This window comes from Myodes glareolus, chromosome 25 (genome assembly GCF_982192425.1).
Source record: "Myodes glareolus chromosome 25, mMyoGla1.1, whole genome shotgun sequence".
In the NCBI taxonomy this organism is placed as follows: Eukaryota; Metazoa; Chordata; class Mammalia; order Rodentia; family Cricetidae; genus Myodes; species Myodes glareolus.
In genome coordinates, this window is record NC_142050.1 from 46,004,391 (window position 1) to 46,032,279 (window position 27,889).

Sequence of the window (27,889 nt, forward strand, 5' to 3'; positions counted from 1 at the left end):
GAGTCTTACCTGTCACAGTATGAGAACAGGGGAAGAAAAACCACAGCTGAGTGGACGGTGGATAAATCTTGGGGTGAGCAGTGTGTGTGTGTGTGTGTGTGTGTGTGTGTGTGTGTGTGTGTGTGTGTTCCTGTGTAAGCTCTCTGGGCATCACTGTCTCCTGAGAACTTGTTATGTGAAGCCTTGGATCCAACCCTAGACTCTGCTTGGAAGCTTCATTTTAAAAAGATGCCACTCACACTGGGGAAATATGTCCTTCCATGTCCATCCTCTGAGGAGGGTCTTCTGACTTAGGTATTCCATTGGCCCTCTTTCCTTTGGGTGGGGCGAAAGAGATAGAGATAGGGTTTTCTTCTTGGGCAAGCTTGTGGGATGTAGAGCAAGAGAGGGAGGATTCAGTACCTTCACAGAGTCCATCTGCCAGGACTGTTACCATTGCCTGACCCTGGGCACTGACCATATCAGCAGGGCCAGCTTTATGGGAATGAGCTGGGACACAGGACACAGCAGAGAGTGAAAGGCTGAGAAAATAACAAGTCCTGGACCAAAAAGTCACTATCTTTTCTGGAACAGGCTCCCCTCGTCTATACATCCTGCCTCAGTTGCTGTCTTCAGGTACACCAGACCCCACGGTCTTCACCCCGAGCGAAAGAATGTCTCTCTGTGTGTACTCTTGGTGTCCCTTATTCCTTTATAGCTTTGGTGAGTGTTGGCCATCATTGTGATAGTTAATATTGTCATCTTGGTGGGACCTAGGCTTGCCCAGCAGAAGTCTCTGGCCACACCTGTGAAAGCGTACCTAGGTTAGGATAATTGAGATGCAGAGACTCTCTTTGACTGTGGGTGGCATTATTCTATGGGCTGGGTCAGAAGAGGGTGAGCTGAACACCAGCATTCATCTCTCCCGGTCTCTTGATTGCAGATGCCATGTGACCAACTGCCTCCTGCCCCCACGCCTTCCTGACGGCCCTTCCCTCTGCTGCCACTTCTTCCCTGCCATGACGGAATGACTCTCCTGAACTACAAGCCAGAACAAACCCTTCCTCCCAAGACTGCCTCATGTCATGTATTTGTCCATAGCATTGGGGATGAACACAGACACCCAGGGCTTATGGCTGCCCAGCCTGGGTGTCGCCTCACCCCTGCCCCAGGTGATGATGGGGAGGGGGAGGGCGGGGGGGGGTGCTCAGAGTTTCTGGATGAGCAGAACAGAAGGGGGTCTCCTGCTGAGACATAGCTGGGTCCTCCTTATTCCGCCTGGTACTGTTTACAGCTATTCTCTTTCTCCGGGATCTTCCTGAGAATTCTCATCCTGCCAAATGAGAGGCCTGTTTTTCTGGCTCTGCTTCCTGGATGCCCCATTGAGTGGGACGAGGTCTTTGAAGTGTAAGCCTGAAACCCTTGTCTGCAGAAGATAGATCTGTGCGATACTGGTCACCTGTGGGCTTTCAGTGAAGAACTGTTCATGGGTGGTAGATGACAATTAACAGAGGAATCCAAATGCTGGCTGGGTAGTCCCCCCGTGGAGGCACTCACTTTCCTTTTAACTGGAAACAAGAGCTCTCAGTAAGGGCTGGGGTCCCATCTGACAGTAAGGCTTTGACCAAGGGCTTTACCAATTTAACCTCTGTTTCTGATCTCTGACCAGAGCTGGGCAGAGGAGTCAACTGTGGGAGTTTCTCCTGGATGTGCCCTGGACTGTTGACTGAGAGTCCAGACACGCATGGGCTGGTGATAGGCTGTGTGAAAGGCCCTTGGGAATGTGAGGAGTCCCTCCTGTCCAACCATACAACTGGGTCTCTGGGAGTAGGCAGTAGGGATCCCATGATGGTGTTACCCTTCTTCTGGTCTCTGAGATGCTTCCAGGGCTCAGTCGGCACTCCCCACCACAGCAGACATCACCTCCACCCTGCGGCAGAGGCTTGGTGAGCTGCGCCATAGTGTCTTTTTTTTTTTTTCTTTTAGACACAAAATCTTCTGTTGTTGGAAGTTTCTAGTCACTTTGGAACAGAATTTGTTTCGGGAACACTATAAGTGAATGCCCACTTCTGCTCTTGGACTCAGCAGTACTCCATAGCCGCATCTGACCATGTGATCACTATTCCACTCCGTAATAACCATTATAAACCTGAGCACAGCCCAGACGGAGGAGCTCCGTGTAGGAAAGAGCTGGAATTTTCTTGATGGGGGTTTGTTAGTCCTTTCCCAGCACCTGAATAAATGCTATGGGACTAGCAGGGTCCCCCATGATTAGCATGTGGATTCAAGAGTACATTTGCAGAAGCCTTGGCTAGGAAGGCTCCTGGGGAGGGTGCCATGGAGGTGCCCTATGTGTCCTGAGAGTTCAGAGAGGAATTGGCTGATGGGCAGAAGTGACAGGGTCAGCATACCTGTAGCTGGGAGAAAAGGCAGGCGACATGATTTCCAGGACAGTGAAATGCTGCATCATGTTCTGAGCACGAAGGAGCTGCAGTCCATGCCTTCAGGGTGGGATACCCTGACCGCAGTTCCCGTGGCTCCTCCCGTGTGCTTCCCCTGAGAGCTGCAGCTCCGTGGCTCATGCTTGTGATTTTCTCCCTTACCTCAGAGCTCCTGGCTGTGGTGGGATCCAGGACACGTGACCCCTAATATGGCGTCTGAACGTTGGAGAGAACAGCAGGGATCCAGGACACGTGACCCCTAATATGGCGTCTGAACGTTGGAGAGAACGGCAGGCAGCTGTCTCCCCTCCCGACTTCCTTGAAGAGGCCAAGAGAGGATCTCTGACCTCTAAAATAGGCCACAGCACCTTCATTTCTCCTGTGTGAGGTGACTCTGGGAGGAGCTGGATCCAGCTGGTCCTGCTGACTCTCTGTTGCTGTTAGACACAAGCAACCCTTGGTTCTCCGGTCACGTTCTACCCCAGCCGTCTGAATGGACAGCTCAGCCAGGACTCCCCGCTTCTGTGAGGTTTATTTCTGTAGCTCCTGCTCCACACAAAGCTGACGTGAAGTGAGTCTGTGTGCCTCTGTCTCCTCGGCTTGCCTTTTGTTGTAGGGTTTCCTCCCCAGGCTGTGGTGGGCGAGGAGAGCCTTCTCCGTCTGCTCCACTGTTCACTAAATGTCTTGCTAGTGGATGTCCCATCAGCAGATGCTGGTGTCACTGTCCTCATTAGGGCGTCTCTTTTCTTCTCACTTCATCTGGGTTGCCATGAGCCCTGGTCCCGTGGCTGTGTCAGATGACGGAGGCCCAAAGTGTAAACCCTGGGCAGTTTCTGTCAGGATCTCTCGTGTATTGCATATAAAAACTTCTGTATATTCAAGAATTTAAAAACATATGGAATAATTCAGGTCAAAGAAAAGAACTGCAATGGAAATTATAAATATTTATGAACATGTAACTCTGAGAACATTACATTTAAAGACGTGGGGCATAACGAAGGCAGTTAGTTATGAAACATTAGCTGTAAATACATTCATTAGAAAAAAAGGAAATGTGGGAATTTACAAGTGAAAAGCTCAGCTTTGGGCCAGGCATGGTTGTATTGCAGAACTCCCAGAAGCCAAGGATGGCAAGTTCCAAGCCAGCCTGGGCTGGTAGCTAGACCTTGCCTCCTCAACACAACAATAACAGAAAACAACAAAAGAAATCTAATTTAAGTTAGCAAAAGTGGGCAGTGGTTATGGCTCAGAGGCAAAACGCTAATGTTTGCCCTGGATTTGAGCCCCAGCACACACACACACAAAAGTAAAAATGTCAAAATATGCTCACAAAAGCTCACATAAAATAAAATATAAATAAAATAAATAAATAAATAAAAATAAAACAATGAATGGTGACAGAAGAATAAAATCAAAGAGACGAAATGCAGTGAAAATTACTTCTTTGAAAAGACAAGAGAGCAAACCCCTGATGGGAAGGAGGGGGAGAGAAGAGCAGAATTCCCACACTGTGGATACAAGGATGGCTTTATAAACTTATCACAGAATTCTGTGAGCATCTCAAACAGTTTTACATTTATATGAAACTGACATTTTTCTAGAAAATTGTAAACATTCCTAGAACAGACCTAGTCTGATTATATGCCGAATCATAATTACCCAGAGTACTTGAATTTAATAGAAAAATAAGATCTTTATTAAGGCGGCCTTCCTGTACGGTCCCAGGGCCTGGCAAACACTGCCAAAGTCAGGCAATGATTTCCTCAAACCTGAACCAAAAGGATAGAAAGTACCAGGTGGAAAACTAGGCCAATCTCACTTAGGACTGTAATTACAAATTCTCCAATAAAAATTAGCAAATTTAATCCAGAAATATATTTACAGGTATGCCGTGCCCAAGGTGCACTCACGTGGTTCAGCCTCAGAAGACTTTGGGAGGCCTGGAGGACACATCAGTCAGTAAAGTGCTTCACTTGAAGAGTCTGGGGCCAGACCTCCACTCCCACAGCAGTGTCCAGCACACCTTAGGAGCCATGGGGATACACACTGTCTGCTGTCTGACTCCGCTTCCATGGCCATTTTTATTCAGACTGACGAAGGAGTTTGATAGTATGAGAGGATCAGAACTACTAATTTTCAAGCAGATTGAAAATTTCTGAGACACAATTTTAACAATTCGTTAAATTGATTGTCCTGTAAACGTGCAATTAAAGAGAATAATTTTATTTTTCCTGTTTCCCCCAATATTTTGGACTGGAAACAGTCTTTAGCTTCTATAATTTTATAGGACCCCCAAATCCATAGGCTGTCTCCATTGTGGTTTGTTTTGAAAAAAAAGACATTTTTTTGGGAGCGATGCCGTTTCTATCCTTGCATCCACGTGATGGAATTTATTTAACTTTGTTTTTTAGTGCTGTGGATTGACCTAGTGTCTCATACACGCTAGGCAAGTGCTCTCTCTGCCACGGAGTTACACTCCTAGCCCTTTGTTTCCTATTTAAAGTGCAAGCTCTCTGTGATTCTTCAATGAGTGGGCTATGAAGGCTGCAGAAATCTCACTGGTCGGTATTTGAAGCAGGTATTTGAAGAGCATAGTGCCCTCTAGTGCACATTTTGAGAATAGACCTTGGAGAAAGATGTTAGTTCTGCGGGACCAACTTATATTGGTTTGAAGGAGTCACTAAGTCAGAGGCCCATGTGGGTGCTCTGTACATATTTGCTAAATGAGTTGCTATGTAGAACCACAAGGTTTTTGGTGTGCCCTCGAGAAGGGAATCATCAAAATACATAGCTCAGTTGGTCGAACTTGCCCAGTGTGTGCAAAACCCTGGGTTCCCTCCCCATCCCTGTAATCGCAGCACTTGAGAGATGGACGGACACACGGACACAGGACCAGAAACTGCATTGTGGGTTCTACCAGCAGCCAGCGCTCACCCTGAAGGCTGGCTCTCGGAGAAAAAAAAGAGCCAACTATATCACATTAACTCAAGCTGTGCCTTTATTTTTCCTGGGTGTCTCCAAGAAAAGAAGGCTTCCCTTCCTGTGGGGACGCAGCTGGTCTCAGTCTGTAGTTAAAGGCAACTGGTTGGTCAGGAAAACTGACCTGGGAGGGATACTCATGAACCCAAACTGTCCAAAAACTGTGAGAGAAAGGAGAACTCAGCATTCTGGAGCAAGGAACATCTGAGTTCTGGGAGGTCCCTTGGATATGTGAGCCTGGCGAGACAAACATCAGAGCCACATGCTCTACTTCTGCCCCTTCTGAAAAGAAGTGAGCACCAGGTCAGGTCAGGAGGAGAAAGGAAAGGGTGTCTCCACAGTATGCCAGAAACCCTGGGTAAGGGAGTTTCCACAGTATGCCAGAAACCCTGGGTGAGTTGTCTTCACACCACACATCAAATATGAGAGCTCCCCAAAAGGTAGCGTCTTCCCTGTCCAGATTACAGGGGGCTAGCCTCCTTCCCCTTGCTTATAGCTCCCACCAAGTGTAGCCTTGACTAGTGTCTGTAAGTTGCAGAAGAGAATTGGGGGTTTCCACAAAAAGCAGACAGAAACTTCTTAGCTCATACCCTAATGTGCAATGGTGGCCTGGAATTGCAGCCCAGATGCCCTTGAATCTCATCAGAGAGCTACCCCAGCCAGAGATTTGCCACCAACCCCTGTTTGCTCCCACAATCACCACAAGCGCCAGAGTAAAGGTTGTTTTGCACTTTGCAGGGTGTAGAAAACTTATGCTCCCTCCCAGGGCTCACCAAACACAGCACAGTGCCCCACACCCTATCCACAGTCTCATTGTGGCAGGACTTGGTGGATTCCCTCTTCTTTTTTATTTGTTTGGGTTTTGTTGCTGGTTTGGTTGGTTTTGGAGACAGGGTCTCACTATGTAGCTCTTGCCTGCCTGGACCTCACAGAGGTTCTCCTGCCTTTGCCCGCCAAGTGCTGAGATGAAAAGTCTGTGCCACTGTGTGTAGTACAGAGTCCGCTTGTTCTTCCTGGCCGCCCAGCTAATTTAGACCTGAAATAATCACACAGAAACTGTATTTACAATGCTGTTTGGTTAATAACTTAAGCATAGTTGTGGCTAATTCATATCCTAAACTAACCCATCTCTATTGATCTGTGTATCGCCACATGGCAGTGGCTTACCGGGTAATGTTCCCAGCGTTTGTCTCAGGGTGAAGATCCATGGCTTCTCCCTGACTCCACACTTCTTTCTCCCAACATTCAGCCTAGCCTTTCCTGCCTACCTAAATTCTGCCTTGCTATAGGTCCAAAGCAGTTTCTTTATTAATCAATGGTACAGAGGGAAATCCCACATCAACTGTTTCCAAGTTCCTTTCTAATCTTTGAGCCTCTGTGTCTAACACAGTTCATTGTCATGGTAAAATCCTCCTTGCATGACAGTGTCTTTCTCCCTATTCAATTTCTGTCATTTTACCCTCCCTCTTCCTCCTGTCCTGAGGAGCTAGGATCCCTGTCTGCAGGGATCTTGCAGGTCCGTCCACATTGGCTCCGTGTGTCATTATACATGGTCACTAGAGGGCAGCAGACCCTCATCCTTCCTTAGAGCCAAATGAAACAAACATGAGCAAAATGGAAAGATCTTGTGGAAAGATCATTCCAGGTAAAGGCCAACTTGGCAAATGTCACTCTGCTAAACCACGAAGGAATTACATGAAGCTTTATGTTCACTTTAAGCATCTCCCCCCAAACAAACAAACAACAAACAAAAACAAAAAAGCTGGGCGCTGGTGGCCCATGCCTTTAATCCCAGCCCTCTGGAGGCAGAGGCAGGCAGATCTCTGTGAGCTTGACGTCAGCCTGGTCTACAAGAGCTAGTTCCAGGTCAGGTTCCAAAGCTACAGAGAAACCCCAAACTTTAAACATTCCCCTCCTCCAGCCCCATTGCTTTGCTTACAGGTTCATTCAAGATTGCTGCTCCCTCTCCAACAGCAGTTTTCTATGGTTTTCTCAGTTCTGGAGCAGCCTGGACTTGCTAGCCATTAGCTCCTCCCTCACAGGCACCTGCACGTGCTGGCTAAAGCTTTCACCTCATCAGTTTAATGAAATAGTTTTCTGGGCATTGACCTGGTGCCCAGGGTAGGTAGGAACTGTTCTCAGAGTAGGCCTTCTTTATTAAGGTGAGGGGAGTGGGTGGGCAGAGGGGAGTGGGCGGTTTCCCTCACCAAGGTATGGCCTGTATGTCCCTCGTCTCCCAAGCCTTCATGATCATTCTCACAGCTCAAGCACAGTTTACTTTAGATTTCCATCAAGAAAACCATGTCCTGTGCTGTGCACCCCTTGCTTAGAACGTAGAGCTTGGGATGCAGGGATGCAGTGAACTCGGTGAGTCACTTGAAACAGGAACATATCTGTGTTTTGCTAGCTGGGGAGAAGCTTTGACTCACCTATGAGGTAGCAATGCATTCTGGGAGGAAGTAAATGATTTTTTTTATGGTTTTACCTCCATCTTTGGAGCAGCCCAGGCTGAGTGAGGTGGTGGTGACGATAAGCCAGGAGGAAAACCTGCTGGATTTACCCCAAATTAGCTTTGTCAAACACTTGTGACTTTGGTCTTTGCTTTAGCTTGCTTCCTGTTACTGTGACAAACACCATGACCCAAAGCGGCTTGGGCAGGAGAAGGCTGATTTTGGTTTACAAGTTATAATCCATCCTAGAGAAGCCAGGCCAGGAGCTCAAGACAGGAACCTGGAAGCAGAAACTACCGCAGAGACCAGGAAGGAAGGCCGCTTACTGCTCGTCCCTCTGGCTTGCTCTGCTACCCCTCTTTACACAGTTCAGGTCCACCTGCCTAGGGATGGCACAGGCCACCATGAACTAGGCTGTCTGATATCAATTAGCAATTAAGAAATGCCTCTCAGACAAGGCCATGGGCCAGCCTGTTATGAGCAATCGTTTAGTTGAAGCTTCCTCCTCCCAGATGACTCTAGATTTGGGCCACCCTCACAGTGGAAGTTCTCTGTTGCAAGACCCAAGCCGGCTCTTCTGTTATGTGAGTGGCAGTGCTCCCACATCCTTCCACCACATGGTGGCCCCCAAAGGCACCTTCAGAAAAGCTATGTCAGTGTGTTCACGCTGGCCCCACCCTAAGCTTCCGTGTTCTTCAGTGAAGGGTGTTCTGAGCTCCCTCTCAGGCTTTACTGATAATACATGCTTCTTTCTTCCTAGAAAAACAGGGAGATTGGGGTTTTAGTGACCCAGTGAATCCTTGACTCTCCTTGTGTGGCTTCTGACCCTCTTTAGGATTTGCTTTCACTGGTCTGAGGCTAGAGATGGCCACCTCATCCCACCAAGGAGCAGCTGGAGGAAGCCAGGTGGAGCCCAGAAGCTGCAAGACATCGATGGGACAGGGGGAAGAACCAAGGTATGTTTCACGTGTGTGTGTGTTTGTGTGTGTGTGTGTGTGTGTGTGTGTGTGTGTGTGTGTGCACTATCAAACCTCTGGGTGAGTGTTTGGCCCATGGAAGGCAGCCTGCCCTTTGCCAGCTTTGATTTTAAGAGCCCGGGGACAGTTTTCTCCTGGCAGGAACCTTGCCATTCCAACTGAATCCAGATGGGTGTAGGATAAAATTCCTAAGAAAGTATGGAGGGCTGCTCCTTGCTATGAGGTCTGTCAAGGAGGTTCTGTACCCAAGGGGGAAGAAGAGGACCAATTGGGAGGTCTGAGAGCCTCGCAAACAGTGTCTCAGGAGTTGGGCTCTCAGGAAGTCATCAGGTGCTATGGGGATTGTGGGTTTCCCGGAGAGGCAGATGGCAGAGCCTGTGTTCTAGAGTCTCTCTTCTAACATTTCCCAGTCCTTGCACAGAAGATCCAGTTAGTCACATGTTGGAAGAAGTCCAATTTCATCTAAACTGACCCTTACCTGTGTATCCTCTCTTATGTTAATTGACCCACTGGTTAGGACTACATTTCTTCCCCCATTGGGCCCTGGAGGCCTCTCTGACCTCCTGTCTCTGTGGCCACTTGTCCCTTGATGCAGGATGAATCCATGTGTCACAGAAGCTCCTCCCAATGGCTGAGCTCATGGTACCCTCTGGCTGCATCCTGGGAAGACAGAGAGAGGGACTTATGTACAGTCTTAACTGCCAGTATAGGGTGATGATTATGTCCTGGTGGAAACATTCTGCTCTCTGTCACCAAGACCTCTGTGCCATCAGAGTGTAAGGGCTTGGGGACTGGAAGCAAACATTTTGCTGATGCTGAGTAATGCCATCCTCACTTGACTCTACCTGGGAGAAATGGCACCGCCTACTTCCACATGAGCAGGCCTATGTACAAACTGTGGTCCCTCTGTGCCTGAGCCCCTTGGCTGATAATTGGGTGACTGCAGGAAGAGGCTGACTGGTACCAACAGAGTGGGGCATGCTATCGACTTGATGACCAAGGTCTCCCTTTGCTGTGGTCAGTTTCTGATGAGTGCTCAGAAGTTCTCCTGGTTTTCTTCCCTTCAGGTCCTTCCAGATACCTCTTCCAGACCAGCTTAGCCCTGATTCCCCAGCCATGCTGTTTCCAAATCCACACAACCCAGCCACATTGTTGGCTGGAGCCCACAAGTTGATAATAGTTGCATGTCTGACCATTTCTTCTTCTAGTGAAATGAACCAGGTGCACTGCTCAAAGTTCTGCCCACAGGGAGAATATCCTTCTGACATTGTCCCTAAGAGATGCCCAAGACTGGGCCACCCTGCTGTAGCTGTCCTCTGTCAGTGGTGCCTGCATATTGTACAGAATCGTCTGTCAAAACCCAAGTCTTCCTTTGCTCTGTCAACTGATTGCAGGGGACTCCCTATGTGGTGGCAGAATATGGCCTGGAGAGAGAAGGTGGTGTAGTTGTCGTAAGGGCACTGGGGATGCTGCTTCATGAAAACAGTGAAAAAAAGGATGAAATCATCCTTCTGATTGCATCCACAAGATGGAGGGCTGGTTGTCCATGCACCTGATGGCCTGGTGGGGTGTCTTAGTGCATCATTTACTGCTATCACCAGATATCTGAGGCTGGCAAGTCCAAGATCAAGGGGTCTATGCCTGGCAAAGACTTTGAGATTGTATTATACGATGATGAAAAAGAGAAGGGGGCGGGAGAGTGCATAAGAGGCAACAGGAGGGGTACAAACTCACCTAAAATGAATGCATGTCTGTGTATCACATAATGCAGAGCCTGCAGAGGCCAAAAGAGGGAATTAGATCCTCTAGAACTGAGTTGCAAATGGTTGTAAGCTGGGAACTGAACTCAGGTCCTCTACAAAGAGCAGCCAGTGCTCTTAACTGCGGAGCCGTCTCTCTCCCTACAAACTCACTTTTGTAATGATTCACTCTCCCCATAATCTGGAGCACACTCCCTCCAGGAGGGCGTGGATCTGCTTGTGAGTGCAGAGCCCCCTTCCCTAAGCATCTTCTCTCAGGGTCACCTCCCAACGCTGCTGGATGGTGGATGAAGTTCCCAACTTTGGCGGATGCGTTCCAATCATAAAACTCGACCCCCAGACCTCAAGTTTGTGTCTGAGCCACAACCAGAGCCTACTCATGTCATGTGAATCACGCCTGAGGTTTAACACGCCGTCCCAGCTTTAACCAGTCTTGTCCAAGACAGATAAGGATGAAACTCCAGGCAGGGCTTATCCTGAGACAGATTCTCCTCCAGCTGTGAAACTGGGAAGTCAAAACAAAGGCTTTCACTGACCAGCGGGGAGGCCAGGACAAGGACAGTTTTCCTATCTCCAAAGGGAGGCGTAGGCCAAAGTAGATAATAGACCCCAAGGTAGTCTAAAATCCAACAGGACAGACAACGTTAAGCCTAAAGATTCTAGCACTGTCTTTACTTGAACACGCTCAGGGTTTGGGCTCAACACTCCAGCAGCCCCATCGAACAGCTTCTCCGAGCCAAGCCTAGGCTGCAGCTCTCATGGGGAGTGAGACACCTGCAGCCGTCCCAAGCAGAGCTGTGCACTGCTACCTCATACCTGTGTCTCTGAGCTGGCTTTTCCTCCACAGCTAATTTTGACCATCGCTTCTTTTATTTTTTTTTAAAATAACTTATTTTTTGCATGCTTTGATGTGAAGATGTCAGATCCCCTGGAACTGGGGCTAATAGACAGCTGTGAGCTGCCACATGGATGCTGGGAATTGAACCCAGGTCGTCTGGAAAAGCAGCCAGTGCTCTTAACAGATGAGCCATCTTTCTAGCCCCCTGACCATTGCTTCTTTAGCTTTGATATTTGGAGCCACTCCCAGGGAAAACCTAGGCCCAAACTGAAGGGAGCTCATGGATATCAGGGAGTGCGCCGACTCCCGAGGACCACCTATCGTCACATGTGGGCGTGATGAAACCACGCAGTAAAAGCACTACAAACTTCGGTGATTCCTCACAGATCGCCTTCTAACATCTTTGTCCATGCTTTTCTTCATTTTCTAAATATGGTTGCGAAATGTTATTTCTAGTGAATGAAAAACCCTCTAAGGAGACAAGCCATTGTGGAATTATATGAAGTAAGCACACGTTTAGCAATGGCCACTTCTGAGATGAGCTCACCGGGATTTCGTGTTCTTCCTTAACATGTTTATATTAGACCGGGTCCTCTAGAATAAATATCAGAGTTTATAGTCAGGACCACATGGGCCAGGGATGAGGCTTAGTTTGTACAGTGCATGCCTAGAAAGCATGGAGCCCTTGGTCCAACCCCTACTGTAGTCTGGGCGAGCCGGTCAGTGAGCGCAGGCTCTCTGCTTCTCTCGGTCACCGTGATTACAAGCACGCGCTACCGGTGAGCTCCAGGCCTCAAACTAGCAAAGCAAGACCTTACCGCAGAGCTGCCTCCCAACCCAGTGGTTTAAATTCTCAGGGAACAAGGAGGACCTCCTTCCTGTGGTCCCCTCTCCACATGCGGTGGGTGGAGCACTGACTCACAACTCTTGTCTCAACAGCACCAGCGGGGGCCAGGCGGACAATATCAAGGGGAGCCTGGGAACATCCACGCTGCGGCTCCTGCTGTTAGGGAAACGTGGAGCAGGCAAAAGCGCCACAGGAAACACTATTCTGGGTAAAGCCGTGTTCGAGTCCAGGTTCAGTGACCACATGGTGACCAACCGGTGCCAGAGTGAGAGTGTGACCCTGAGAGAGAAGCGGGTCATTGTCATCGACACCCCGGATCTTTTCTCCTCACTGTCCCGTGCAGAGGTCAGGCAGCAGAACCTGCAGCAGTGCTTGGAGTGCTCGGCTGATGGTCTCCATGCGCTGCTCCTGGTCCTTCCCATTGGCCACTTTACAGAGGAAGACAGGGAGACCATTGAGGGCATCCGGGCTGAGTTTGGCCCGAAAGCCTACAGTCACATGATTGTTGTCTTCACACGGGAAGATGAGCTGGGTGAAGAAGACTCGCTGAAGGACTACGTCAAAAGCAAGAGCCCTTTTAAGGAGCTGCTTGGAAGTGTTGGAGATCGATACTGTGCATTCAACAACAAGGCAGACAGGAAGCAGCGGGAACAGCAGGTGTCCCGGCTCCTTGATCTGACTGAGCGGTTGATGGAGGAAAACCCAGAGCCGTATTTTATGCCCTTGAAAATGGAAGGCAGTGAAGTCCAGGTAGGGCTGGTGGGAGGAAGATAGTCCTCAATCAGTGGACTGTCTTGTGTGTTTACAGGTATGTTTTGTTTGGGGAGTTGTGTTCACATGCTCTCCCGCGGCTCATGTTTGCAGGTTGAAGGGCTCTTTCACTGGGGCCGCATATTGATAGTTACAATACAATTCACAACAGTAGCAAAGTTACCCTGATGAAGTAACAATGAAAATAACTTTGTGGTTGGGGGTCACCACAACATGAGGAACTGTATTAAAATGTCTCAGCATTAGGAAGGTTGAGAACCACTGCCCTAGAGTAATAGGAGCCATCAAACAGCTTGAGTGTCAGCCTGGGAAAGTTAATGGGAGGCAAAACCCTTGTCTCATGTGGCCCCTCATGGTACTGAACACACTGGATTCTACATAGTCTTTCTTTAGACTTCTCAGGAAAAAAAAAAAAACCCAACAGCAACAAAAACCCCACCCAGTCTTGTTTTTTCTCCACTTCTCTTTCTGGCTGTTTCAAAGACTTCCAAGTCTCCTTCCAGTCTCTGGCCTCTAACGACGATGTTCTCAGACCTCCTTAGGCTCTCCTTCATTTCTTCACATTCTTCCCAGAAGACCCCTCACTTTTAGGTCCTGGAGGACCATCTGTGGTCCTCGGTTTCTCAAGCTGTAGTCTTAGCTCAGCTCTGTCCTGCCAGCTCAGGCTCTGCCGGACCTTGACACTAACTCATCCTTGCCCTGCTCAAACCTGTCACCACCTAGCACCCTAAAACCTCTTAGACTCCCGCCTTCCTCTCCCCTCAGCCAATGGTTGTGTTGCTCCACCCAGAGCCTTAGCTCAGAAACTATTGCTCTCTGATGTCCAAGGAATCACTGAAGGCCTAGTGACATCAGCACTTCTGAAATCCACCTACTTCTGCCCTTTCTTCCATTTTAACCTAGTGACAGTTTTCACCTCATTCACTTGTGGGCTGCATCCTCCACTCCATGTCACATATAGCCGCCAGCTGTTAATCACTTTTCATTCTTTAATGTGGGAGGAAAATGCATTTGCAACCAAGGCAGTTACAGAAATGCAGACTTCCTGTGAAGAGCTGACACCCAGCGGAGTGGCTTCTGCGTAGACTCCAGGTCCTCACCACATGGGGTGAGCAGGTGAGCCTCAATGCAGAGGCTTCTGCAAGGCAAGGGTCAAACGGAAGGTGGACCTTGGCACCATCTGCACAGAGAAGCCACAAAACTGATGAATGAATCTAAACAGGATGGCAGTAAGAGAGAAGTCAGCATTTACTGAGCACCTACTAAGTGCCAGACTCACACATCACCAAATACTTGTGTGAACGCCATGTAAGGCTGTTCTACAGGTGATGAAACAGGCTCTTGCCATCTTGTCTCCTACGCCGATGTGCGCTTTGTGTTGGGACAGTCTGTCTCTTCCCTGAGTGAAGTGTGGCACAGGGATGCCAGCCAAGAGAAGGGGCTCAGAATGACCTCCCTCCCACAAGAAAGTCTTGCTTCAAATGCTCAGCAGCTTCTTGCTGATCTTAAGATGAATCATAGTTCCCCGCTCAGCTTGGTCGCTTGCCCTGTATCCTGCTTTCTATGCTGGTCTCACGGGCTTTCCCTCCCGTCTCGAGTTAGGCTCATGTCCACTCTGGCATTGTGCACCTGTGTAGATGGCACTGCCTTTCTTCCCACCCTGCACCATCTCTGTTCTGTGAATCCAGCCACCCAGCACCAGTTCACTTCCTCCAGCTCTCATCCCTGCTTGGCTCCTCGCTTCTCTGCCCCCAGAACACCCCTTACGTCAGTCACTACCGGCTCAAGGCATTCCTGTAGACACAGTTACAAGAGCTGCTTTTCAACAAAGACTGCGAGGAAGAGAAAACACCTATTCTGTTAACCACACTGCCAAGTCTTGTGGAAAACAGGCGTCATAAGATGTACCTGGAATTTGCTCTGGAGATTAAGTGAGATGCTTAGAAAGTTGTTAATAAAGAGATGTTCAGTATTTCTTAGCTGTTGATATTGAGATGTGTGAGGGTTAGAGGCATTATGAATATTAAGGATTTCGGGGGCTGGAGAGATGGCTCAGTGATTAAGAGCATTTACTGCTCTTGCTGAGGACCTGAGTTCAGTTTCTGGCACCCATATGGGGGTTTACAACCATCTGTAACTCAGTTTCAGATCTGTCACCCTTTGCTCGCTCCCACAGTCATTGCACATGTGGGGTTTACAAACAAAGATGTAGGCAAAACACTTACTCATGTAAAATGAAATGATAAATAAATCTTTTAAAAATATTAAGGATTTCAGCAATACAAAGGGAAAAAATACATAAAGACAACCTGTACAAAGATTCATACCACAGCATCTTTTGAAATAACAAAACCAGAGATAACCCAAAGACCCACCACTGAGAGGATGGCTGCATCAGTTACATATGTCCACAGTGTAGGGTAGATGTACCAACCATAAGGAGTCGGGTAGCTCCATCTAAATTAACGTGTGTAGGTGTGAAGTTTATGATACCAAGCAAATTACTGACCAGGAAGCCCTATGAATCTCTCCTATGTGTATGGACTCTTGTGCGTATTTGTATAAGCACAGAGAAATACAGAGGGATATGTAAGCATTGGCTGCTGTCACTTACAGGTTGGATATGGAAGATTATTAATTTTTATATCATGCATAGCATACTTACATTAAAACGAGAAAGAGAGAGAGAGGTAAAAAGAAAGAGAGAGGGAGAGGGAGAGAATCAAATGTCTTAAAGATGTTGGCTGAGAACAGGTAAGGAAGCAGAGGCAAGCTCTTCTGATTGGTCTGAGCGTCAAGAGATAAGATAAGAATGCAGCCCAGGAGGTTTCCAGGAATAGCCCGTCTGCAAGACTGAAAGACATTGTTTTCATGTTAATTATGGGTTTGATTTTTCACACCTGGTGAGGTGTTCTCAATTTAACTTCTGTCACCACCCCAGGGAGCAGCAAGGGAATGGGGTGCTGGGAATGCTGGGAATGCTTCCATCTCTGGGAACCTGCTCAACAGCTTCAGAAAGACTGAAGACTGGGCAGGTGCACAGAGGAGCCCGAGGACCGTGACCTTATGGTGACCTCTTTCTACCCAGCAGATATTCTGTCTCCAGTTGTCTGTCTGTCTGCTACTGCACAGAAGACTGTATTCTTAGCTGTTCATATGTCATTTCCCCCTTTATCTTCTAGGCTTGTGGGAATAGAGCTGCACGTGAAGCAGGGGACAATCTGCGTGGTAAGTTGATCACCCAAGCTTTTAGACTCATGTTCTACATTCTTTGAACGTGTTGCCCAGGCAAAATAAGGTGAAAAACTAATGAATCAGAAATGAAAGGTCCATGGAGAGTGGAGACCCAGTCTCTGTGGGTGTCCACAGCTGCTCCCAGAGGACCCCTGCCTTATGTGAGACAGTGCAGCAGCCAGCAAGGTGGGGCACTGCCACGGCCCTAGCCTCCTCTGTTCTATGTATGGAGCCAGCCTTGCTTTCCATGGCTTTCCTCCTAACTCTGTCTCTTCTTCCTGGTCATGAGTCTCTTATTCCTGATGGGGACCAGGATACTCCGCATGGATGGCACGAGCTTACAGCATCTTTGTACGGACTTCCAACAGCGGTGTGTCTTATGCAGCAGCACAGGTCGGTACACAATAGTGAGCAGAATGCCTGCTGTGAGGACACACAAGGCTTCTGAAGCCACAGATGCATTTTTAGCTAGTTTCTGGGTTAGCCCTGTGGAAAAAGCGAAAATCTCAAAGTGAAGCTCACAGACTGGGAAGTACCACAAAATAATAAAAATGTCATTATGAAATCTAGTAATAATAACAATAATTGAAGCTGACATTGTGGACTAGGAAATAACATACATGTTCTTCAAGCCTCAAAATCTGTAAGCTTATATGTACAGCCTGTGTACAGTTTATAGCGTCTCGGCAGGCACACTAGTGGCCATGGAAGGCACTCTTTTTCATAAGACCCATCCCATCGAATGAAAGTGTCTTATCAACACACTCGTTTTACAGGCCTTGGGGATTAAAAATTTAGCCAATGCCCTTTAGGAAAACTCTCAGGACATGCATGTGATGGTGGCTGATCTAACACAGAGGACCCTTCAGTCCTTGGGGCTGGAGAGAACTTGCAGTAGCACATGGCTTGCATTAGGTGGTTCCAAGGAAGTTGGGTCTCTTTGGACTGGGTGCTAGTAAACAGTGTGTGTGTGTGGGGGGGGGCAATTCTACACCTAGAAACTCTAGGAATTTTTTGTCCTCAGGATGATAAGGTTCGAGAGAGGCCACTGCTGTCCTTGTGTGTTGTAAGGAGCTGCGGGCAGGCCTGCTTTTCATCCTGCCCAGCTCCCGCACGGCTAGCTTAGCCCCAGAAATAATGACACATAAGTTGTATTCATTTAAATACTGCCTGGCCCATTATCTCTACAGAGTTAGTTACTGGCTAACTCTCACATCTTGATTAACCCATTTCTAATAATCTGTATCACACCACGAGGTGTGGCTTACCGGGAAAGATTCAGCATGTCTGACCTGGTGGCTGGCTCCATGGGGTCTGCCTCACTTCCCTTCTTCCCAGCATTCTATTCTGTTTACTCCACCTACCTAATTTTCTGTCCTATCAAAGGGCCAAGGCAGTCTCTTTATTAACCAATGAAAATAACACAATAGACAGATAACCCTCCTCCATCATTTCCTCTTTTTTTTGTTTAAACAAAAAAGAAAGGCTTTCATTTTAACATAGTAAAATTACATATAACAAAACAGTTATCAAGCAAGAATTACAGTCACAATATTTATAACTCTATCTTTATCATAATAATGGAAAACTATAACTATGACTATCCATTCTTCAACTCCATCAAAGACTCCAGAAGGATATATTACCTAAGTAAACAAGAAGTAAGCAACTTCCAAAACTCTAGAAATGACAGAGACATCTCGCTGCCTGGACAGTCACCCAAAGTTCCTCTGTATCGTTGGGGCATCCATTTTCAGCCTTCAGGCCCATAATATCCAGAGACATTTCCATGAAGCTGGAACTTTTAAAGACAGTTCAGTCACTATCTGCTGTGTCCTGCAGAATGTCTCACAGACTCTTTCATGAATCAGGAACCCCAAAAGATCATCTCACCTTTAGGCAAGTTCAGCAGTCCTCTCTCTGCGGGTTCTCTGTGTCCAGTTTATATAACAGTCCAGGCAAGAGCAGTTTCTTACCCAAATGGCTAACCAACTCCATAAGGAGCCTCTTCAATGCCCATCTTCCTCTTGAAGTAGATTGGTGCTGCCAGGAGCAGACGTGTCTCATTGTCATGAAAAGTCCTAAGTTATTAAAACATTAAATGCCATGCTCTGTAGTCTTTGAAAGATATGAATGTCTATCTGAAATATATCTATGCACTTCTAGAAAATCAGACTAACATTACTACAAGCTTGACTATTATCGATATTATCCATTAACAACCTATATTTTCTAATTATACATTACATTTTTAAAATGAACTACACAATCACAATACATCAGTCAAGATCAGAAATATATATACATATAACAAAATTGACCTTAAAATCCATACCAATGAAATTATTCATATCTATATCATATCCCCCTTTAAATGTAAAAGAACATTTATAAACAATATTTGAGAATATGGACATAGTTATTTCTCTCCAAACTTCTTCCTGCTGTATAGGGGCATTGTTAATCAGGTCTTTCATGGTATAACCTGTCTGCCAGGTTCATCTCAGTCGGCAGTTGAGTGAAGAAATTTTTTGAGGGTGTTCACAGAAACCTTTCAGGAGGGCGTGGTCTATCATACCACATTGGGATAGAAGCAATCCACAGGGTCTCATCCTCTGTGAAAACAAAAGAAGGACCTCCTTTCCAAAGCATCATATTCTTAGACCCAAATTCTTAAGTCAAGGTATTTTCAAAATATCTATCTTGGATTAATTCTGCAGCATTTATAAGCAAATGTCTTTTGGCGACTGTTGCTCCTTCCTCAGCATTCAAACAATTAAAAGAGAGCATAATAGCATACAATATCAAGATTCTCTGTGTATTTTCCATCTTTATGATGGCTTTATTTTAACCTCTATTTCTTTTATTTTTACTTTTACTTTTTGAGACTGGTTCTCTGTATATCTTTGTCCTAGAATAACTCTGTAGACCAGGCTGTCCTTGAACTCAGAGATCCCACTGTCTCAGCCTCCCCAGCACTGGGATTAAAGGTGTGTGCTACCACACCTTGAACTCAGAGAGATCTGTCTCTGCCTCCCAGGCATTGGGATTAAAGGCATGTACTACCACACCTTGAGGTCACAGAGGTCAATCTCTACCTCGGTCTCTTGAAGTCACAGAGGTCAATATGCCTCTGCCTCCCAGGCATTGGGGTTAAAGGTGTGTACCACCACACCCTATATCTCCCTTTCTTTTTTATTTTTAATGACTTTAACCTTTTAACCTGCATATATTTTTAACTCATAGTAAACCATTTAGAGGTTTTCTTCCTCTTTGAATCTCTTTTTACTGTATATCTCTCTTTTTCTGACCACATGAGTCTAAAACCGTGGCTTTGACGGCTAGATCCAGTCCATTTCTTAGCTTTCCAGACTCATGGTAGAGGTACCACTGGAGCCTTTTACTGCCACAACTCTATGGCATTTCAAGGTCCGTGCCAGCAAGCAAGCTGGAGCATTCTGCTCACAGACCACACTCAGTCAGACTGCCTGCCTGAAAGAGTCAGAGATTGCCCTGGCAGGACAGTCCAGAAAGCCGGCATTTTAAAACAGCGCAGCTTTTTTCCTGCTACGGCTGAAAACCGAAAAGCATGCATTCAGCTTTTGATCAACACCGTAAGTGTTTCGTGGCAGGACCTCTTAAAGGAGCTACAAAGTTTTGCAGTTAAAGCTGAGTCAGGAAGCCTCTCTCAGAAGAGAGCGCTTGCTTGCCTCTAGCAAGCAGAGTAGAACCAAGAAATTGCTGCCACCAAGAAAACATGCTTTACTCTATTCTTTCTCAAACTTTCTCAGGCTTTCTGTGGATTCAGTTATCCACGTCTGGGCGCCATATGTAGTAAGGAGCTGCGGGCAGGCCTGCTTTTCATCCTGCCCAGCTCCCGCACGGCTAGCTTAGCCCCAGAAATAATGACACATAAGTTGTATTCATTTAAATACTGCCTGGCCCATTATCTCTACAGAGTTAGTTACTGGCTAACTCTCACATCTTGATTAACCCATTTCTAATAATCTGTATCACACCACGAGGTGTGGCTTACCGGGAAAGATTCAGCATGTCTGACCTGGTGGCTGGCTCCATGGGGTCTGCCTCACTTCCCTTCTTCCCAGCATTCTATTCTGTTTACTCCGCCTACCTAATTTTCTGTCCTATCAAAGGGCCAAGGCAGTCTCTTTATTGACCAATGAAAATAACACAATAGACAGATAACCCTCCTCCATCACTTGTGGTCAGTAGAGGGATATTTTGGAGCTGTTGACATGCTGCAAATGGCCATGGTCCGGGAGTGCTGGCATCTACCAGCACTGATGGCGGCTGAGAAAGAAGACAGGTCTGCTGTCTTCCCAGCACCTGCACTGTGTGGGCTCTCTGGATTGAGCGAGCCCTCATTTGAAAAGAAATAACAAATGGAATAATACGATAGTTTTTTCCCTTAGTGTTTTCTTGGGGGGGGGGGTGGAGTTTACAAGACAGTGGTTTCTGTAAGGGTTTTTCCATAGACCCTTTGTTTTTGGCTAATCCTCCTTCCACTCCCTCATCTCCCCAATATGCACACCCCTTCCTCCTCAAACTGCTCTACTCTCATCTACTTTCCTTCTGCCTATGTTCTACCACCCCTGGCTCTGCAAGGGAACCTGCCCTCATACCCCTTCCCAGTTCCTGCGTCCACAGGAACTCCACACCAAACCAGCAGAACTACAAAGTTCAAGCTTGGATCCACATATGAAAGAGAAGCAAGACACGTTTGTCTGTCTGGCCCTGGGTTACACCACTTAGTATAATTACTCCCAGTTTCATCGATTTACCTGTGACCTTCGTTTCTCTTTGTGGCTGAATAATATCGCATTGTGTATATGTATCACATGTTCATGGTCCATTCACTGACTGATGAATTTCTTTGCTATTGCCAATGGAGCAACAATAATCACAGATGAGCAGAAATCTCTGCAGTATGCTATAGAGTCTGCTGGGTGTATGGCAGGAGTCAAATGAGTGGGCCAAATTATTTCCATTTCTTTTGAGAAACCTCCAGACTGAATTTCAAGACATCTGTACCACTTTTTACCCCCAAACAGTATGCAAGGGTTCATTCCCTTCCCCCATATCCACACCAGCATGCACGGTCATTTGTGTTCTTGATGGTCATTCTGACTAAGGTTACAACACTCTTTGGGTAAAGGGAAATGCGTGACACTTGGCTTGTGTGGCTGTGGGAGCAGTTTGGGGCACACTTGAGAAGCAGTCATAGTTGTATGGAAACCTGAGTAAGCAGCTTATGTGGATAGTAGGGTGAGGAGCCCTGTCCTATGTGCAGGGTGTGAGGGCAAGGGGGAAGTTTGTAGGAGCAGGATTCAAAGCCTGACTCAAGTTTTCCTCGACCATGAACCCTCTGTAGCTGCTCTATGCCTGTCAAGTTACCGGAGACTGCCAGGGTGTTATCCTCTCTCGCCCTTTCAACAGACTGGGGCATCCTACCCTGTGTGTTCTGAGAGTCAGAGGAGGACAGTTTGGCCAAAGGGACATAGCAGGACTCCTTGTTTTGTTTTCTAGTTCCATCCAGACCTAATTTTATTCTTCTTTATAGCCAGATAAGACTGATATACGTGTGTGTGTGTGTGTGTGTGTGTGTGTGTGTGTACACATATATACATACCAAATTTGTGGCTGAGTGTTCTCATTTGTATATGTGTGCATGAGTGTGTACAGGTAAGTGTGAACATGTTTGTGTATTGTGTAAAGGGCAGGCCTTGAGGACAACCTCCGTGTATCACCTTAGGCACCATGCAGTTTTTTATTGAGACAGGATCTAGTCCTGGCCTGGAGCTCACCCTGTAGATAAGACTACCCGGCCAAATGCTCTAGGATCTACCTGTCTCTGCCCCCAAGTGCTGGGATTCCAAGTGTGTACCATCACGCTTGGATTTTAATTTTTTCATGGGTTTAGGATGTTGACCTAGACTCCCCATTCTTACAAGGCAAGTTGCTTAGCAACTGACTTGTTTCCTAATCCCCATGCCACATTTTCTTCATTTAACTGTTGTTGGTTTCTAGGCTTATTATTAATTGTAAATAATGCAACAATAGACACAAATGGTTAAGCATTTTTTGCGTGTTAATTAGAAAATTAATATAAAAATAGTATCCTCTCCTCTGTGAAGAACATTAGTTCTTACAGCCTCTTCCCATAGACAACCATTCCACAGACTCCCATAAACACAGATGAATTTGTCCCGTTCTGAATTTCAGATAATGGAGCCATACACAATGTCAGTTTTGTGTCTGGATTCTTGCACTCAGCATGCTTTTGAGTTTCATACATGTTAAAAAAAAACAAACCAACAACTGGGTATTTGTTGTGTGAGTGTAAGGCTAAGGGACATTTAATAACCAAGTGGGGTCACAGCCCCTGCCTTCGCCCATGACACCATGCTTTCATGCTTGCTTTTGAAGAATGAGGGACAGCGAAAGTTCAGTTTAGCAAAGCCATTCTCCTGGAAAACTCTGGGTTTTCCATAGTCCTAGTTCATTCCTCCTTCCCATGATTTCTACCTGGGTGGCTGGGTTCTGCCCGAGGTGAGAGGCCTGCTCAGGCAGAGGGATGAAGCTTTGTAGAGCAGCTCACAGCTGTGTTCAACTGCAGGAGGAGACACTGGGTCTGTTTTTTTATTTTTACTTTTTTTTGTCTCACAGGTACAAAGAGGAAAGAGTCTCAGCTTACAGGTCATGATGAGGCTGTGGAGATGCCAGAACTGAGGATCCTCCTCATGGGGAAGCGTGGTGTTGGGAAAAGTGCGGCAGGAAACATCATTCTGGGGAAGTGGCCCTTTAAGACTCAGTTCAGCGAGCAGCAGGTCACCAAGGACTTTGTCTCCCATAGCAGGATCTGGAACAGGAAGAAATTTCTGGTCATTGATTCTCCAGAGATCGCATCCTGGAAGCCTAATGCAGCTGATGTCAAGAGGCTTACCTTTCCTGGCCCCCACGCCTTCCTGCTGGTGACACCACTGAACTCTTCGATAAAGAGTGACGACAAGATGTTCAACCCCGTCAAACATATTTTTGGAGAAAAATTCGCCAAGTTCACAATTATTCTCTTTACCAGGAAAGAAGATTTAGAGGATCAGGCTCTAGATGAGTTTATAAGTAAAAATAGTGATCTACGGGACCTCAGCTTGAAATTTGGAGAAAGATACACCGCTTTCAACTACCGGGCAACTGTGGAGGAGGAGCAGAGCCAGGTGGACAAACTCCTGAGCCAAGTCGAGAGCATGGTGCGGCACAACGGCAATAAGCCTTGCATCTTCAGAGAGAAAGGTACGGCTTTGGGTCCAGCGCTTGGCTGTAAGGCATGGTCTAGAGCTATTACTTTTTGAAGGACATGCAGAGAGTGAGAAAAGGTCTAGGCTGGGGGTGTAGCTCAGTACAGTGCTTACCCAGCCTGCACTAGGGTTGATCCCCAGCAGGTCCTCAGCTGGGTGTGATGGTATATGCCTGTAATCCCAACACTTGGGAAGTAGAGTCAGGAGGACCAGGAGTTCAAGTTCATTAATTGAATTGTGAGTTCAAGGCCAACCTGGGTTATAAATAAGACCCTGTCTCAAAACCAACTAGCAGTACATACTTTGGTGTCTTCTTCAAATTATCCTGAAGTTACAAGTTTTTTAATGTACACTCTCATGGCCCGTCTTTAATTCCTTTCTGACCCCACCCGATCTCCTTGCTGTCTGCTGTTGCCAGGACTCAGCACTCAGCTCAGTGATGACAGTTTCAGGTCACTGTTTTGCTTTTCTGTTTTCTTAACCCAGAAGCCTCTCTGGGTTATTTATTCCTTCCTGCTTTGGAGATGAGGAAACCATAAGAAAGTGTAAGCAGGGCTCGGAAGATGACTCACTTGAATAACAAGCAGGAAAACCTGAGTTTGATCCCCGGAACCCATGTCAAAAAAGCCAGGTGTGGTGGTGAATGCTGCGCTCCCGGTACTGGACCTCACGGATCCCTGAGACTTGCTGGCCAGCTGTCCTTACCTACTTGTCAAGTTTCAGGCTAGTGAGACTCTGTCTCTAAAACCAAGATAGGCTGCAGCTGAGCAATGACAGATGTGGTTGTCCTCTGACCTCTCCATGAGTACCATTCATGCACATGTATACCTGCACATACATGTGCATCTAAACATACGTTATATGAGCACCCTTATATGCATGTACTAGGAAAGTAAAAGTAGCAGGAAGAGCAGGAGTGTTAGGGGCTGGGACATGACCAGGACAGAGAGCCTGACTGCTGTGGCAGGTGGGAACCACGTGGCACCAGATGAGGTGATTCCAGCTGTTACCTGTTGAGGAAGGAACTGCCCATCTCCTCCGCACTCCCTGCTCTGTGGACCTCATCTGAGGTCTTACCCGTTTCTACTCCTCTCTTCTCTTCTGACTCAGATGTGCTTACCCAGGAAGATTAGTGCCCCAAATGGCAGTCTCTGTTTTTTGCCCATTTTACATCGCACCTGGAGGAGCTACCGAAAGAAGTATAGGAAAACGGGAAGGCCAGGAGAGAGCATTGGAGAAACTCAATTTGAAACAGGTTTTAGAGAATAGGAAGGTTTAGATGGTTGGGGGGGAAAGGGAGACACTGCAGAGAGTACACACTGGAAACTTCAAGAAAATAAATGTGACCGACTGAACATGCCTCTTAGGAGATGAGAATGGCCTTCACGGAAACAGGGCTTCAAACGGCAGGAAAGTTGGATTAGACAGACTTGACAACGGAGTCAATACACGGCATGAGTGCTGAAACATGTGTGTAAGTGTGTGCTTGCATGTGTGCGTGTGCACGTATGCATGCCTATGCTGGTTCAGATCAGTGATCTATTTTAACCCTTTAAGCATAGCTGTGAGCCTGGCTTCAGCATGAGTAGCTCACCAGTTGTCCTGGAAGGAAGCCCGGGATGGGCTTTCCTCTTTCTTTGGTTTGAGGCAGACATTAGTGACTTGACATGATGGAGGACCACTGAGAAGAAACATAGTACAAAGTGCAAAGGCACCAGGAACACCCAGACGGGTAAATATAATCAGATCTCTACACCTACAAATACTATTTATAGGGAACCTTCTCTTCCATGGCCGGCACCACAAACAACAGTGTTCCTGGGAAGTTATTTTAACCAGGAAGTTTCTTTGACTCATCATTGAAAGACACAGTGAGGTTCATTATTAGTGAATTTTTGTATGAGACAACCAACACAACTGATAATCCACTGATAGACTGTGATGCTTTTTTTTTTCCTGAAAATCTAATTGTATGGACTAGATTTTCAAATACTTCAAAGACATTTTGCTATTATTATTAGGAGCTTGCACTAGGGTGACTTACTCACAGTAGGAACAGAAGGTAAGAATGAAATGCGTGGACTAGACCCAGCAAAGGTAAGACAGGTAAGTCTCACTGTTTCTTATAGGTATCAGGGATTAAGATGAGGTCCTAGAGAAGGGAGCAGAGTAGACTTAGAGGCGGGAGGTATGCTATCTTCATAGATGAACAGTGGACAGAGCATTGTCCGAGTCCCTCTGTTGAGTTCATAGACCACATGAACTGGGCAAACCAGTCTCATGTGTGGATAGAGCCGCTGGGGTGCCTGGTGAGCTTAAGGATGAGACTAGCGCTGTGAATAACTTGGAAAGATGAGTTCTGCATTATTCCACAGTCCTGAGTCCTTTCCAATTTCCTCTGCAACAGAACTCTTAAACATCATCCTCTTAGGAAGGAGTGGTACTGGGAAGAGTGCAACTGGGAACACCATTTTGGGGAGACCTGCCTTCCTGTCTCAACTCGGAGCTCAGCCCATCACCGATAGGAGCCAGAGCGGCAAGAGGACAGTGGACTGGCAGGACATCGTGGTGGTGGACACGCCATCGTTCGGCCAGCTGCCTGAACTTCAAAAGGATCCTTCCAGGTTAAGGGAGGAGGTCAATTACTGTTTATCTCTCTGTGAAGAAGGAATGAAGGTTTTTGTCCTGGTACTCCAGCTGGGGCGGTTCACCCAGGAAGATGAGGCAGCGGTAGAACAACTGGAAGACATTTTTAAAGAAAAAAGTATGAGAGATATGATTGTGTTGTTTACACGGAAGGAAGACCTAGGGGATGGAGACCTTCATGACTACACTAGTAACACAAAGAACAAAGCCCTTAAAAAAATACTTAAGAAGTGTAAGTGGCGGGTGTGTGCTTTTAATAACAAAGAAACCGGTCAAGACCGGGAGACCCAGGTGAAAGATCTGCTGGCGATAGCCAATAGTCTCAGGGATGACCATTCCGATTCATGGGTGCATGTTGGCCATCAGTTTAAAACAAAAATTACTAGCGTGTTTAAATAATGAGCTCAAGAGAGCAATTACAAGGTCCAGGACACAGGGATGCCATCAGAGGCGGGTGGGATAAGGGGTGGTGGGACTGATTGGATGGTTCCCCTCAAAGAAAGTCCATGACTTTAAAGACTGAAGGATAAATGCGTCTCATGTTGGATATAGGTGTTTGGATGAATAAATTGTCAAGTTAGGCCAAGCAGTAGGGAATTAGAGGCCAAAGAGAATAAGGTAGACAATATTGGAAATCGTTTGAATATCAAGATAATACTAAGGGTCAAAACCATGTGGCCAGGTCAAACAGATGGCACCTCAAGAACCAGGGGATCCAGACAGATACAGACACACATGCACACATGCAAACACACACACACACACATACACGCACACACAGAGACAAGGCCAGCATGCTTGGGCATGGCAGAAAGTGGATGTGAACACCAACATTACCACTTCATTCTGTCTTTGTGCCCAGCTTCACTAGTGTGAAATTTATTTCCTGGTGTTTTGTGCATGGCTGAGAAGATCTACTGGAAGTGCTTGAGGTGGACCATATGTGAGATGAACAATATGAAACCATCTCCAAAGTGTATTAAGGATCAGGCATTTTAAATATCCTCTACTTTCATATGTACCTGGAGGATAAGATAAATAGCATGTGTTTAGTTAGCTTCAGGATGAACCTATTTGTAGGATAATGAAGTCTTGGAACTGATATGTGTTTGTTATTATACTTTATCTTAGCCAAAAGGCCAAGAAGTGATTCTGCTATAATTGGATGCCACATCTGTCTTAAGACAGTAATTTGTAGAAAATGCTTGTATAAATATATCAAATTGAATGTGATAATAAAGATGAACTGGATTGTGACTTCACACTTTCCTTCTGATGGCATTTGTTTTCTGGTTTAGGGAAAGAGCCTAATTTCTTTTTTTGTAAACTGCCTTAACCTTTGTGGGGAGAGGATAGCTAGACTAGGAGAAGGTGAGCGCTTTGCTAGGCTGGCCTGTCACTAACTAGTGGAGGCCAAGCCAGTGCCAACAGAGGACGGTGGCCAGACCCAGGGATAAATCTGTGGATTGTGCTTTTCTATCCATGAAATAGAGTAGACGGAAGATGGCGGGAGAAATGGGGCCTGATTAAGTTTTGCTTGGACTGCGGATTTTACTGACATAAAACAGAGTCTCATGTATACCTGGTATCAATATATAAAAAAATGAGCTAAATTAACACAGTAAAATGTTCAATGAAAAAAATCAACCAG

General features: G+C 46.6%; 1 protein-coding gene across 2 annotated transcripts; it reads left to right on the forward strand.

Moving 5' to 3' along the window:
- Positions 1–227: 227 nt before the first annotated feature.
- On the forward strand, positions 228–27,500 carry Gimap8 (GTPase, IMAP family member 8). 2 transcript variants are annotated; one of them, XM_087901800.1, is made up of 8 exons: positions 228–702; positions 923–1,151; positions 2,588–2,991; positions 8,685–8,805; positions 12,364–13,021; positions 16,225–16,270; positions 22,964–23,587; positions 26,000–27,500. In XM_087901800.1, exons 4-8 carry the CDS (start codon positions 8,714–8,716, stop codon positions 26,635–26,637), a joined length of 2,058 nt encoding a protein of 685 aa, XP_087757926.1. In that variant the 5' UTR covers positions 228–702; positions 923–1,151; positions 2,588–2,991; positions 8,685–8,713; the 3' UTR covers positions 26,638–27,500. The 2 variants fall into 2 exon arrangements, with proteins under 2 accessions (XP_087757926.1, XP_087757927.1); XM_087901801.1 differs by lacking the exon at positions 228–702 and adding an exon at positions 1,274–1,925 and having other exon boundaries at positions 906–1,151.
- The last annotated feature ends 389 nt before the right edge of the window (positions 27,501–27,889 follow it).

What these genes read in the sequence shown, in the direction of transcription:
- Gimap8 (XM_087901800.1), top strand. Translation starts at nt 8,714, where the DNA reads ATGGCCACCTCATCCCACCAAGGAGCAGCTGGAGGAAGCCAGGTGGAG. An exon ending in TGGAAGGCAGTGAAGTCCAG is followed by an intron (nt 13,022 to 16,224) that starts GTAGGGCTGGTG and finishes TTTATCTTCTAG; the next exon opens with GCTTGTGGGAATAGAGCTGC. An exon ending in AGCAGGGGACAATCTGCGTG is followed by an intron (nt 16,271 to 22,963) that starts GTAAGTTGATCA and finishes TTTGTCTCACAG; the next exon opens with GTACAAAGAGGAAAGAGTCT.